Genomic DNA, 12,276 nt, shown 5'->3' with positions numbered 1-12,276 from the left:
GGAGAGAGGGATGCTATTTTAGCTAGTGATTAAGCATCCTGAGTGGAGGAAGAATATTTGCTTAGGTGGGAGGAGGAGGTGAGGGCAGAGATGGTGAGGGCAGAGATGGTGACTAGTTAAGAATGCTAAATTGGCAAAAAGGAATGGTTGAATTCATGAATTGGTAGCTGTGCAATGTTAGCAAGGTGCTTTAGGTTAGGAAGATGGTGGAAAGAGTAATGGTTGGCGGGCCATGAGATTGGTCGTATTCCATGTCTCATCCTACTAAAAGTGCTCTTTCTGCATACTCACAAAATAGTCTCACCTGACCACCCACCTTGACTAGCGGACCTTAACCAACAAACCTTGTCATGAGTGTATGTGCCCCTCTTTGGATCAAATTATGGTTAGTCAGAATTGACTTGTTTCTTAACTAGATGACAACCTTTAAGGAATTAATGTTGACAACTTGGCCGGGGGGGCACCTTTAGGTAAGAAATTTTTTTTACCATGAAACTAGATGATTAGTTGGTTGGGAAGATTGTGGCTGATTATGTTAGTTTTAGCTCATTTAGTTGCAGGGCAGATCCATCAAGATTCCTTTCAACCTATCACACTATAAAACACCCCCTGCTAATTTTCTACTTGTGCACGTGATCCAAGTATTGCCTTGATTTTTAAGAACGGAATTTTAGTTGAACATTATCCCTAATCTCTTTCATAGATTGGTTGTACTGGGCCAACTAGTCTATATTCTGTTCTCCTCACCCCACATATACATGCATGCATCTAGACATACATTCATACATGCAAGCATACATTCATACATGCATATACACCTGCATACATATGTACCTACATGCACACATGCACACATGCACACATACACATATGCATACATGCATATATACATTCATGCATCTTTAGATATTTGTGTACATACATACATACATATGTACATACCTACGTACATCATATAAGACTACATACGTGTGTACATATCTACATGCGTACATATGTGTTGGCCGCTATATTCTTTGCTTGGGGGGCAAGAACGGCACTTGCGTCTCTGGCAGGTTGATGCAAGTGCGCTGGCGTGCCACCAATATCGATAACTAGAAAGAAGATAGGGTGAAAGGTTGGTAGTGCGGGTCTTATCGAGAATGTATGTGTGTATGTGTCTATGTATGTATGTATGTATGTCTATGCGTGTGTGTGTGTGTGTATGTTATTATTCATTTTGACAGGAGTTATGAAAATGCATTTAATCTTGCAGAAAACTGCTGTTCTGCCTTTGACCCAGAAGAAAACAAATCAGTTCTAATTTTACTTGGATATAGAGTTTACTAAAGTAAGATGCAAGCTTTAAAGAAATTATCGGGAACAGGCATATGAATATCACTTTTCCCAGTAATGCATCATACCTTCTCCTTTACGGTTTATGATTATACCACACAGTCCGGCAAAATGATATATAATCGCTGCATCTATGTTGCTTAAACCCTGGTTGGACATTGGTACCGAGATGAGTCTTATAGGAATTCCTCCAGTCTAAGCTCAAATCCCCATTTCTTGAGGATCTTTCTTCTGCTCAGTTTATTAATACTCTTTGCTTTAATAGATGGTTTTCTAGGTTAAGTGCTTCAGTAATTCTATGGAGAATTTTGAGATGATAACAAAGTCTACCTCCGAAAACTGATGCCTGGTCGGATCCTGTAATAAATTTCTTGATACCTTGATGATTCACGATTTGAAGATTCTGCATTCAGTATAAATTTCAGAACTTCTGAAACCTTCCTGATGCAGCGATCATTAGAGACAAGCTGCTGAGGCTTAAGGGAGGGTGCAACGGCTACAAGAAACAGTGTTGAAAGTGGTCAGGTTGCTATTCGAGCCAATTGAGTGCTGTGGTTGCAAAATGGATCAGCAATTGAGGTATTTTAGGGCCTCACCCTGCTGTGAGAAACATCAATGAAACAAGGAGCAGCTGGACTTTCGTCCAACAACCCAGACTTATCACTAATTGATTAGCCTTTTATTCTATTTTTTAGATATTGTTTTGAGATCAGATTCGAAGTTAATTAGGGGATGTTACGGGTAACATTGATCGCTACAGCGTCCAGTTGAGTTGGGAGTCACTGTTAACAATTGGTTAGTCAGTTAGTCAAAGAGTTTTGATAGATTTTGTTTGCTAATGTGATTGAGTCCTAGTTAGCTTCAAATTACGAAAGGACAGGGATCAGATTGCCTATATGAAGCCTTGTTGCGGCATCAAACAGGAGGTATGCAGAAATGTTTTGAAGAAGAGAAGAGCTTCTTGGAGCTTGGTTCTGCTACCACTTGCTCCCCTTCTCTCTCTAGTTATTTATTGTTCTCATTTCTCTCGTGTTCTTCTTCTTTATTCATATCTGAATCTGCTTTCCATCTTTTGTATCTTATTATTTTGTTCTGTCAATTGATCATATTGCTGCAGTTATTTTATAGACATCCATTCTGGATATAGATTAACCGTTTAAGTTGCTTCACTGTTTTGTCCAAAAGATCTGTGCATGGAGAACATAGAACACTAAGAATTTGGACTTTTTAGTGGTCATCTTTAATTCTCAGTCATTCTTCTTTACTGCATCTCAATTAACCCCTAGACATAATCTTTTCGAGTTTGTGGTCCAATAAAATTTGCAATCCTATACTAAATTCTGCAAATTATGTAACTGTTCTCTGAAACTAATACTTTAAATTGAACCAAAGTCGGCAGAACCGTCCCGAACCGCCCGGTTCGGGGTGTCCCGAGCCATACCGGCAGCAGACCGGGATGGTTCTGGCAGAGAAACCAAGACGCCGTTGCCGGAGGAGGAGAAGGAAAGAGAAGGAAAGAGAAAGAGCGAGCGTGGGAGGGAGGGAGGCTAGCGGAGGGTGGCGGAGGCCGGTGCTGGTGTAGACGACGAAGGCCGGACCTCCGTCGGCCTCTGCCACCTTGCGCCGGCCTCCCCCCTCTCTCCCTCTCCCTCTCCCTCGCTTCCACGCTCGCTCTCTTTTTCTCTTTCCCATGGTCTCCTGTGTCGGTATAGACCCGACACGGCACGACGCGGTCCTATACCGACTTGTGCCGCCGAGCAATCGGTACGCTGCCCGGTACCGGCACAGTAGACCTTGCATTAAACCATTTTGGATTGTTACAAAACCTTCATTTTTTGGTTGTCTGGGATCTATTAGAATCCTTAAACTTTCAGTGCATGTTTAAAGAAGCTTTTATCAGCCCAAAAATTCTTAGTTTACATTTTTCTATCCTATTTTTTGCAGCTAGACAGCAAGGAGAAACCTGAGTCTAAACCCTAGCCTTCACCTAAACGAGAATTTGATTTAGCGGCTCTTTCCAAAAGGCGCGAATGCAAATAAAAAACATCTCCTGGATAAGCTTCACGAGAAACGACTTCCTTCATGGAGCTCGGCGGGTTGGTTTCTAGATTTTTAGGTCCTCCACACATTGTAGGTCATCCCTATTTGGTCCTGCATTACTTCCCTAGCTTGAATGGAATGAAGTACTATATATTATATCACCTCTATTTTGCAGCAGTTGGGAGATCCTCGTGCAAGATGAATCCTTTTTGCCTTCAATTGATCCTGCATTAGTAGTTTTCTCTATAGTCCCTACAAAAACCCAAATCATGATGAGGAATTTGAGCAGAACGTTAGATGATGTACGTGTGAAGAGAGCAACGTCGGCGGAACTGAATTGAACCGGGTAGCTCCGCCCGTTTCGAACCTTATCGCTGGCTCACCGGTATGGCTTTGGCTCCAAAAATGAACGTATTCCTGAAGCCGGAGAAGGAGAAGGAAAGAGAGAGCGAGGGAGGATGAGGGAGAGAGAGGACGCCGACTTCACTTACGAATCGACAAATTTTTTAAGTTGTCGAACCCTGTTTCGAACATAGGGGTCGACTGCTTAAGCGGCCCTTCTTTGCCGGTGCCCGTCCCCACACGGCCTCTACTGGGCTCCGTCGGGCTCTGCCGGCCCTCCGCTGGCGTCCCTCCCTCCCTCCCCCCACTATCTCTCTTTTTCTCTTTTGTTCTTCCTCTCCTCCATCTGTTCCATTGTGTCAGTACGGGCCGGGCGCGGTACAGCGCGGGCACGTACCAAACTATCCTACGGAAAATCGGTACGGAGTTCGGTACCGATTCCTCCGAACTTGTTCCAGAGTCAATTACCATTTCACATAACTAGCCATTGAGTTGCACTTTGGTTTCAAAGATGTTGCATCATCTCCAATCTTCTTTCTCATTTGTGCTAGAGCTGTGAAAAGTGGACGAAGGGCTACACAATGATGCACTTCATTTCCACTACCCTCACTTTTGTCTTTGTTACACTCATGGTTTGCTGAACCGGGCTGAACTGTCCGGTTCACCTTGTACCGAACCAAACTGGTGCAGAAGCGACACATTTTAGCGGCTTTAGCCGATATTTTCAGAAAATGCCGTGAATCGCTACGAATTAGGTGGTTCGGAGTGGAACTGGTTTGCCGCCCCCTCTTTCCAAAATGCTTAAAATATGGTCTGCCGAACTGGGGTGAACTGCCTGGTTCACCCTATACTGACCCGGAACCGTACTGAACTAGTAGCCGACCGGTACAGGTCCATTACCGGTTCGGCCAGTACCGGTCGGCTAATCTTGGGTACACTTTTGTGATTTTAGGTCTTCTTTGGCCTTTTGCTCAGAACCTGTATTAGTAAAAAGATGGACCTTTTTAGTGAAATCACCAATCGAGTTGGATGCTGTGCAGAGAAATGGCCAACCCCTTGCAAGTTAAGCATAGGATTTCAGCCCTATATCTGGGACTCACTTGACCTTGTTTCTATCCTTGAAGTACGTGATAGCTTGTTGCTGTCTGTTGTTGAAGCTGTTGATGATTTTGAGGGGCTCATCGCTATTGCTGATTGCTCTGATTAAAAGAGATTTGAGGTAGAATTCTTTGGATAGATCTCTTCTTTAGATCATCCTCTATCTGGTACGCAACTTGCACTGCATCCTCCATCACATAGAGTTGGCAGCTAACCCAGCTTAAACTTGGGAGTTTAGACCTTGATGGTCCATCTAAATTATCACGCTCTCATTCCAAGGGGACTCAGATTGTGCTGCCAGACTATAGAACATTGATATGTATTCTACTGTGAAGCTGCCTGTGCTAATCAGGTAAATTCAAGATAAACTCTGTAATTTGGTGGAACAAAATACCTTGTCAGACTATCTTCATGTCCTTCCAAGTTTGAACAGTGGTATAGTTGTTTTGTTGGTATTTAGTTCCCCTTATCTGTATTGTCTCTGTCAATTTCACTTATGCAAACAGGAGTCAATGCTCTTTTGCAAGCCAGTACTACTTGAAGTAGCTTTTAAGAGCATGGTCTCGATCATGTCCAACATGAAAATCAGCCATCTTGAGTTTTACTCCATAATCCACTTTAGCGACTCTGATCTGATCACTGGAGCAGGGTTTCAGGAGGGGCTGCTTGAACATTAACATGTGAAAGTTGTGGAATAGAAGAGGATCCTATTTCAATATCTTTCAGCTCTAAGATTTTGATTTTGATTTTGATTTGTTGGACTAATGCTACTAGGATTTGTTTTATCACATCCAAGGAAGATTTAACAGAAGTCATGTCTTGCTGAAGATCAATAACATGTTGCTTAGTACCCTCACAGTCTTGGGTGAAGTCTTCAAGCCTATTGTTTAAATCAGAATTTGAAACCATGCTGGGAAAAAGAGAGAAGAGGTCAAAGAATTAAGTAAAAAGAAGGTGAAAAGGAGCAGGAAGTTTGTCTCTGATAGCAAACTGTTGTAAGACAAATTAGGAGATGGCCTGTTTATGCTTAGGGGCCAAAAGGGTGAGACAAATTAGGGAATAGGTAATCGGTTGCCTTGCTATTTCTAGGTCCTTCCTAGGATATGATATTTTTTGGGGTTAGGAAAAGTTTCTTAGGGTTTTTAGATCCTTGCTAGGGTTTAGGGAATACAGTTTGATGTTAGAAAGAGGAACCTTAGGGTTTTAAGGTTAAAATTGTAGGTTCCATATGGACACAGGATCAAACTTCAGACTACTTTACAGATTTCTGCAGAATGAAGAAGGAATTGATGAAGAAAGAAGAGAGAAAACAAAGGAATTATGTAAGGAAGAGAGTGAAAAAAGATGGTAGAGAGAAAGAGGGGGATGGAAACAAGGGAGAAAACACTTTTCTCTTTCTCATTCACTAACATGACTCATACCATGCAAGACACGACTATCTTTTACTATTCTGTTACAAATATACAGAGACCACTTGACTTGGGGAATAAGTAACCAATAAAATAAATAAGTTGGCTGCCTAGTAACTAGACTCTAAGTTACCTAAGGACCAAGTAACCAAATATATTAAAAAAAACATATGACTTAGGATCAAAGACAAACTTATTTTATAATCAAATGTAGACCATTAATAACTCAAGGGCTGTGATTGATTCTATAAGAACTTCACATGGTAGGATAAGGGCCTAAAATGCCCTTCCCTGTTCTTGATTAAGCAATCAAAGCCCTCTATAATTTTAGGCCCTCTACCATATCACTGGGTCAGCAGGGAATGGAAAATTCCAATTTCTTATCAGCATAAGAAACTATTTAGTTACCCGGGTGCATCAATTGGAGATGGCATACTCAAGGATACTAAAGTTGGGATTTCATTTAATAAAGATACCAATGTGGGCTGGTGGCAATTCACATATCAAATAAATAGGAAGCACATCAGTGTTCTTTTAAGATGGAAGCATGAATGAATGTTTGAGCTAGTGAGTCCATGCAGTTTTTAAGGCCTCACATGCATATGCATGTGCAGCCATGCTAGCCTTTTTCAATTTTCAAATGTAAATTTATAATTTGTATTGATTTTATCATCCTTTAATGGATACGTTATTTATAGTTTAATTTTGTTTCTGCATTTTCCCCTTTCAGGTGCACTTTGTTGAGATGGATCCTTGGGTTGTTTCTGAAGTGTTGCAACCCAATATAGAATGGACTGGATTCCTTGATGTTTCAGTGATACATACAATCCGTGTAGAAAGTTTCCTAGAGCAAGCTGAACACTCCCTAGGTATTCATCTAACTGCACGTGTTCTTATTTGAGAGTCTATATTGAATTTATGATTTGAATTAATTTTTGTTGTACCACCCCGAACCACCCAGTTCGAGGCATATCAACCTGTACTGAGTTTGAACTAGCATGAAAACATTATCTGGACTAATACATGCCTTGAAACGGCCGTACCAATCCAAATTGAGCCAAACTATACCACACCCCTAGGTACCACCCAAAATTGGCGTGTATCATACCGTACCAACCTATAATGCTCAATTTCAAATAATATCATGGTAAAACATCAAAAAATGGGGTTAGGAGCTGTCTCAGTAACGGGTGTACCTGTATCGTACCAAACCGGTCAAGTACCTGGTACCAAGGCTTGCTGTATTGGTTGGTACTGTATTGTACTGGGCATGTCGTACCGTATCAACATTCGGTACGCCTCATCGTCTCGTATCGTACTGCATACCAATATTGTAATAGAATGGTACCGATACGGGGTCCGATACCGAGACATGAAACCTTGTATGGTATTAAGATTGTGGACTTTGATCTAAAGTATTCAAGACAACATTGCATGCATTGTTAAAGGTTGGCTTGCCCATAGGAGCAAGATATGTCTTAAATGTGCAATTGTTGTAGATACATTCAGATGATCTGCAACGATGTGCTTCTTTATTGTTGTAGACTGTCTAATGCTTTATTCAGAACCAACAATTTAACAAATGAGATGCTTCTTTTTTGAGCTTGAAGGTTTTTGATGTTGTCAACAAGTTAATCAACATTTATGGATCGGCATTTGGTTCAAGTGTTAGAGAAATCAGTTTTGAGTATGCAATTCGTTATAATTGTAATATGCTTGCTTATAAAAAATAAGAAAATAATGACACTTCAGACTTTCTCATCTTCTAGCAATTTGCTAGCAATGACACAATGTCAGTTGACCTTTGGTTTGATAATATTAAAGCATGGAAATCAACACAAGGCATTCTCATGAATGCTATATGAGAAACCAAGGCTTGTAAAATCTATTTGCTTCCACCACCTGCTTTTTGCTCTGCATCTTTTCATAAGCAGGGCAAAGGAGGCCCCAGGGCTATAATTCTTAATAGAGAGGCATAAAACTTCAGATTTAATTCTATGTGCTATCCTCTCCACCCATTTTTATCTAAAGCTACCATACAAGTTTAGTAAATATTATTCCTTTACCGACTAGCCATGATACCAAACTTGACTCAGTGGCTCGCTGTACCGGGCCGACATGACATGGTAAAACATGAAATGGGAATGGGTATGAGATCCATGCTTAACATAGAAGCTTGTTCTTTAGACATGCCCTATGTGAATTGTTATGGAAAATGGATTAGGAAGCCACAAGGAGAGGGAGAGAGATTGATTGGAGGTTGTGGTGTTGTTCCTAGGTGGAGGCTGGTTCCGTGTTGAGCTCTGACAAGCAGAAGAGGCTCGTGTATTGAAAAAGCAGATAGCAGGCATGTTGCAGTCAGAGGGTTTTATAGTAGATCGTCGGTGCCATAATGGGAAATATGTACCCAAAGCTGGCTGATGAAATATATCCATATTTTTCTTACTATCAAAAATCAATACTTTACATCATCTTCATGCCAAACAATGGAAAAAATTCAGGAAAAAATAGGAAACATTATCCACCTAATATCATAATACTATGTCAAAACCCTAAAATGTAAAGGTCCATTATCTAATGAGAAAAATCATCATCCACCAAATGTAGTAACATCACTCATAAGTCCACAATCACAAAATATCAACAAAAGAAGAAAGATGTCTGCAATCATATAACATAATGCACCTCCTCTTTTTCCTCTTCTCTCCCTCATTTTGTTCATGTAGGCCATGAAATAACTAGAGCAGCCCATGATTTAACCAGCCTGTTGGATTAATTAATTGCAGGACCAGTCCATTGGAAAATGGCCAGTCCACCAGGGAATAATCACCCGCTTTGAACCCATAGCACAGAAGCTGCTATAGCGGGTCTTCGCTGAATATATCAGCAACTTCATACCCAAGCACCATATGGCACCATAATGATACTTGGTGTTTTTGGGCCAAAACTGCTATAGTGGCTAGTGGCCAATTCTTAAATCAGTGGATGAGGTACCATGGCAAGAGGAGGTCAACAATATACAAGGATTGTTGTGAACAGAGGAGAGCAGATGTAGAGTGGCTGATGGAGAAGGCTGGATGGGCCTTTTTGTGAGATGGGGAAAGAATCTATGGCTAGGCTTTTTATCTTGCCCTTGGTAGTGCATTTGATTCCCTTGAAGAGGAACACTTGATGGGTAAATTGCGTTTCGATCAATCAAGGTTGTTTGAGAAAATTGACTTCCAGTCTGTTCTTGCTAATATTTAATGATCAAGCAAAAAAAACAAAACTTCAAGTCCCTGCTGTAGCTACTTTTTAGTGATTAGGGTTTGTTGATCCTTGGCATGTGTGTAAAATATGTATTCACCATACAAGTGTGTGTAAAACAATGTACAAGTGCATGCAAAATTGATGAGGACTAATAGTTGTAGGAAATATGATTGGGCTCTAATTCTCCAATGAAGTGTCTAACTGTACACAAATTTGTGATCCTTTCTAAGTTCCATATCCTAAAATTTGTGGGTTATATGGATTTAACTCCTAGACACGGACACAAATGCATGCAACATAGTTCACTAGGAACTTGTACACTCTTTCCTTACACTTTCCCAATAAAAAGAGAAACCAATGACTTTCCTAAAATAGTAACGTTTCGAAATATAGGAAACCCACATAAAAAGATACAAAAATCATTTTTCTTAAGAAGGAAAGGGAGGGATACCCGCTTACATGATAATTACTCAGGTTTAGATTTTTGAGATGCACCACCTAGAACCTCTGGTTGTTGAGCAGAGTGGTCTGACCACGAGGGCAAACCCCCTATTGACAAAAGTTACCAAAATTTTTGGAAATCACAATTCTAACAAGTCTAAGACTTTCCAGTCCAACCTAGCCCTAAAGTAGGACCTTTGGGTTATATTTCTACTTATAATAGGGCTAAAAATCCCTCTTGAAAAATAACCCTAAAATTGATACGAAGATTGTAAGAAAATAAGAAATAGACTTCAATAAAAGACTTGTAAGCATCCCAAATTAATTCAAAATAAAACTGAACAATAAGATAACTAAACCCGCCTTAGACATAAGCTACATAACTCTACTTTTTAAAAGCCATCAGATGACTATCTGGGTCCGCTAACTTAAGCTTTCTCTAAGCCAACAAAGACCATGTGGTCTCTCTCTGTTCATTATACTTTTTGTGTGAATTGTGTATGATAATCTTCATGCTAGAATTTTAGGCATAAAACCAAATTTATTCCTTAAGCTTGTTATAATTTTTTGTAGGTTTTGTTTTGTCACCCTTTCTCATAAGTTCATATACTATTTAATGTGTTTAATTCAAGATAAATAGAACAATTTTGTACACATCATTTATTCTTACAATTGGGTACCATGGTACCTCTCAATTTTTGCCAATATCGAAAGCTTTCACTAATTTTCAGAAAAAACCCAAAACCTTTTGGTTAAAGTGTTTATTTCAAGGTCTGTTGTGCCGGTACCGAGCACCATATTAGTTTTCCGGCGGAAGCCGACGCCCGGGTAGGAGGCGGAGGCCGTAGTTGGGTCCATGTTTTATTTGAAACATGGGTCCAACGGCTAAAATATTTTGTGATTTTTAAGCAAAGTCGGCAAATTATTTTCCGACTTCACTTACATATCACAAAATTTTAAAAAAAATTATTTTAAAAAAATTAAGTGAAATCGGCAATGGGCTTGCCGACTTCAACTTAAAATATGCAAAACTAAAAGGGGCCCCCTTCGGGCTCTTGTTTCGATCGAAACAGGAGACCAGAGGTGGAGCTCCGCCTTCGCTCTCCTCGGTCTCCGCCTCCGTGTGGAGGTGCCCCGACCTCTCTTTTTTTCTCTCCTCCCTTTCTCTCCCCCTCTTTCTCTCTTTTCCTCTTTTTCCTTCTCCTCCCCCTCCAGTGACGGCGTTGTTTGGTTGCCGGAACTATCTCCGTAAGCCGTCGGTACGGCTCAGGAATGCCTCATGGAAAAGCCCACGGGTAATAAGGTTCCTATTGATCCATCATTCACAGCTATCTATTGCTTCCTGGAGGAACTAGGCAGTTCGGGATGGTTCCGCCGACCATGCTTTATTCCAATACATGTTTTCAAAGAATGAAAGTATCATCGGAAATTCCAACAGAAACCCACACATTTTGTAATTTGAATAATATTTTTTCTATGCATAATTCTGCATATATGCTTTTAATTTTGTAAATTCCACTTGATTTGCTAAGTAAAGCTTACAAAATTTTCTATAAAGTCATGATGTCAATGCTTATAAGCTTTTATCTTGCAAACTTGGCCAATTAAACAAATGTGGTATCAGATTTTTTGATTACCCCGTAGGGACCTTCTAGAATTTCTTGCCCTTCTTCCATTGAAAGAATAGCCACAAAACAGAAATATAGGTGTAATAGTACAACCTTGGAGAGAGTGATAATCCACCCATTATTGACAACTTTCTTAAGGAAGTTGGAAATCATTATAAATAGGTAGATTGTCTTGCGGGATAGGAGCATTGGGGCTGGAAATCATTATAAATTTGTAAATGTTCTCTTTCCTTCTCTTTTCTTTGTATTTCTTTAGAAATTAAAGGGGAATTTTGTGTTTAGTTAAAGGCATCATGGAGTTTTTGTCAAATGAGGATTAAATGTTGTTTGATTGTTGGATTCATGCATTACATCTTGAATCCGAGATCAAAGTCAATGATTTTTGGTGTTATGTTGAACCCTGGTATCTACACCAAAATTTTGTAATATGTAAATATGAAAGTAAGCTCAAGAACAGGAGGCTGTATCTTAGTAGCCATATTTATGCGTACCCGTTGATACAAACTGTTGGGAATTGTGTTCCAAAGCCAATTTTTTGAAATTGGAGTTTGTATATGTTTTATTAAAATGAATAAAATTTATTTTGGCATTTTTTCATTTATCACAAGTGTTTCATCTTCAATTTGAACTTGATAAAGTCCTTAGGACTAATTTAGTGGATAAAGGAGGTTTTTATCATTTAGTCCTTAAACCAGTTCGCGACCAAATGATGAGCTATCAATTGGATGATAGCT

The 12,276-nt window shown here is 39.9% G+C and overlaps 1 protein-coding gene across 7 annotated transcripts in view; it reads left to right on the top strand.

The window, feature by feature from the left end:
* Positions 1 to 12,276, top strand: part of LOC103695553 (putative rRNA methyltransferase YlbH) — a 62,074-nt gene that overhangs the window by 25,753 nt on the left and 24,045 nt on the right. For all 7 annotated transcript variants that reach the window (XR_005507170.1, XR_005507171.1, XM_039116610.1 and 4 more), the window contains exon 6: positions 6,955 to 7,093. Coding sequence is in view for 5 of the 7 variants with exons in the window: in XM_039116610.1 (XP_038972538.1) it covers positions 6,955 to 7,093 (139 nt within the window). In the remaining 2 variants the exon portion in view is untranslated. The remainder of the gene's footprint in view (positions 1 to 6,954; positions 7,094 to 12,276) is intronic.

This window comes from Phoenix dactylifera, unplaced genomic scaffold (genome assembly GCF_009389715.1).
Source record: "Phoenix dactylifera cultivar Barhee BC4 unplaced genomic scaffold, palm_55x_up_171113_PBpolish2nd_filt_p 000113F, whole genome shotgun sequence".
Taxonomy (NCBI): Eukaryota; Viridiplantae; Streptophyta; class Magnoliopsida; order Arecales; family Arecaceae; genus Phoenix; species Phoenix dactylifera.
The sequence above is the reverse complement of the archived record's forward strand: the minus strand, read 5'-3'. Positions and strand labels throughout refer to the sequence as shown.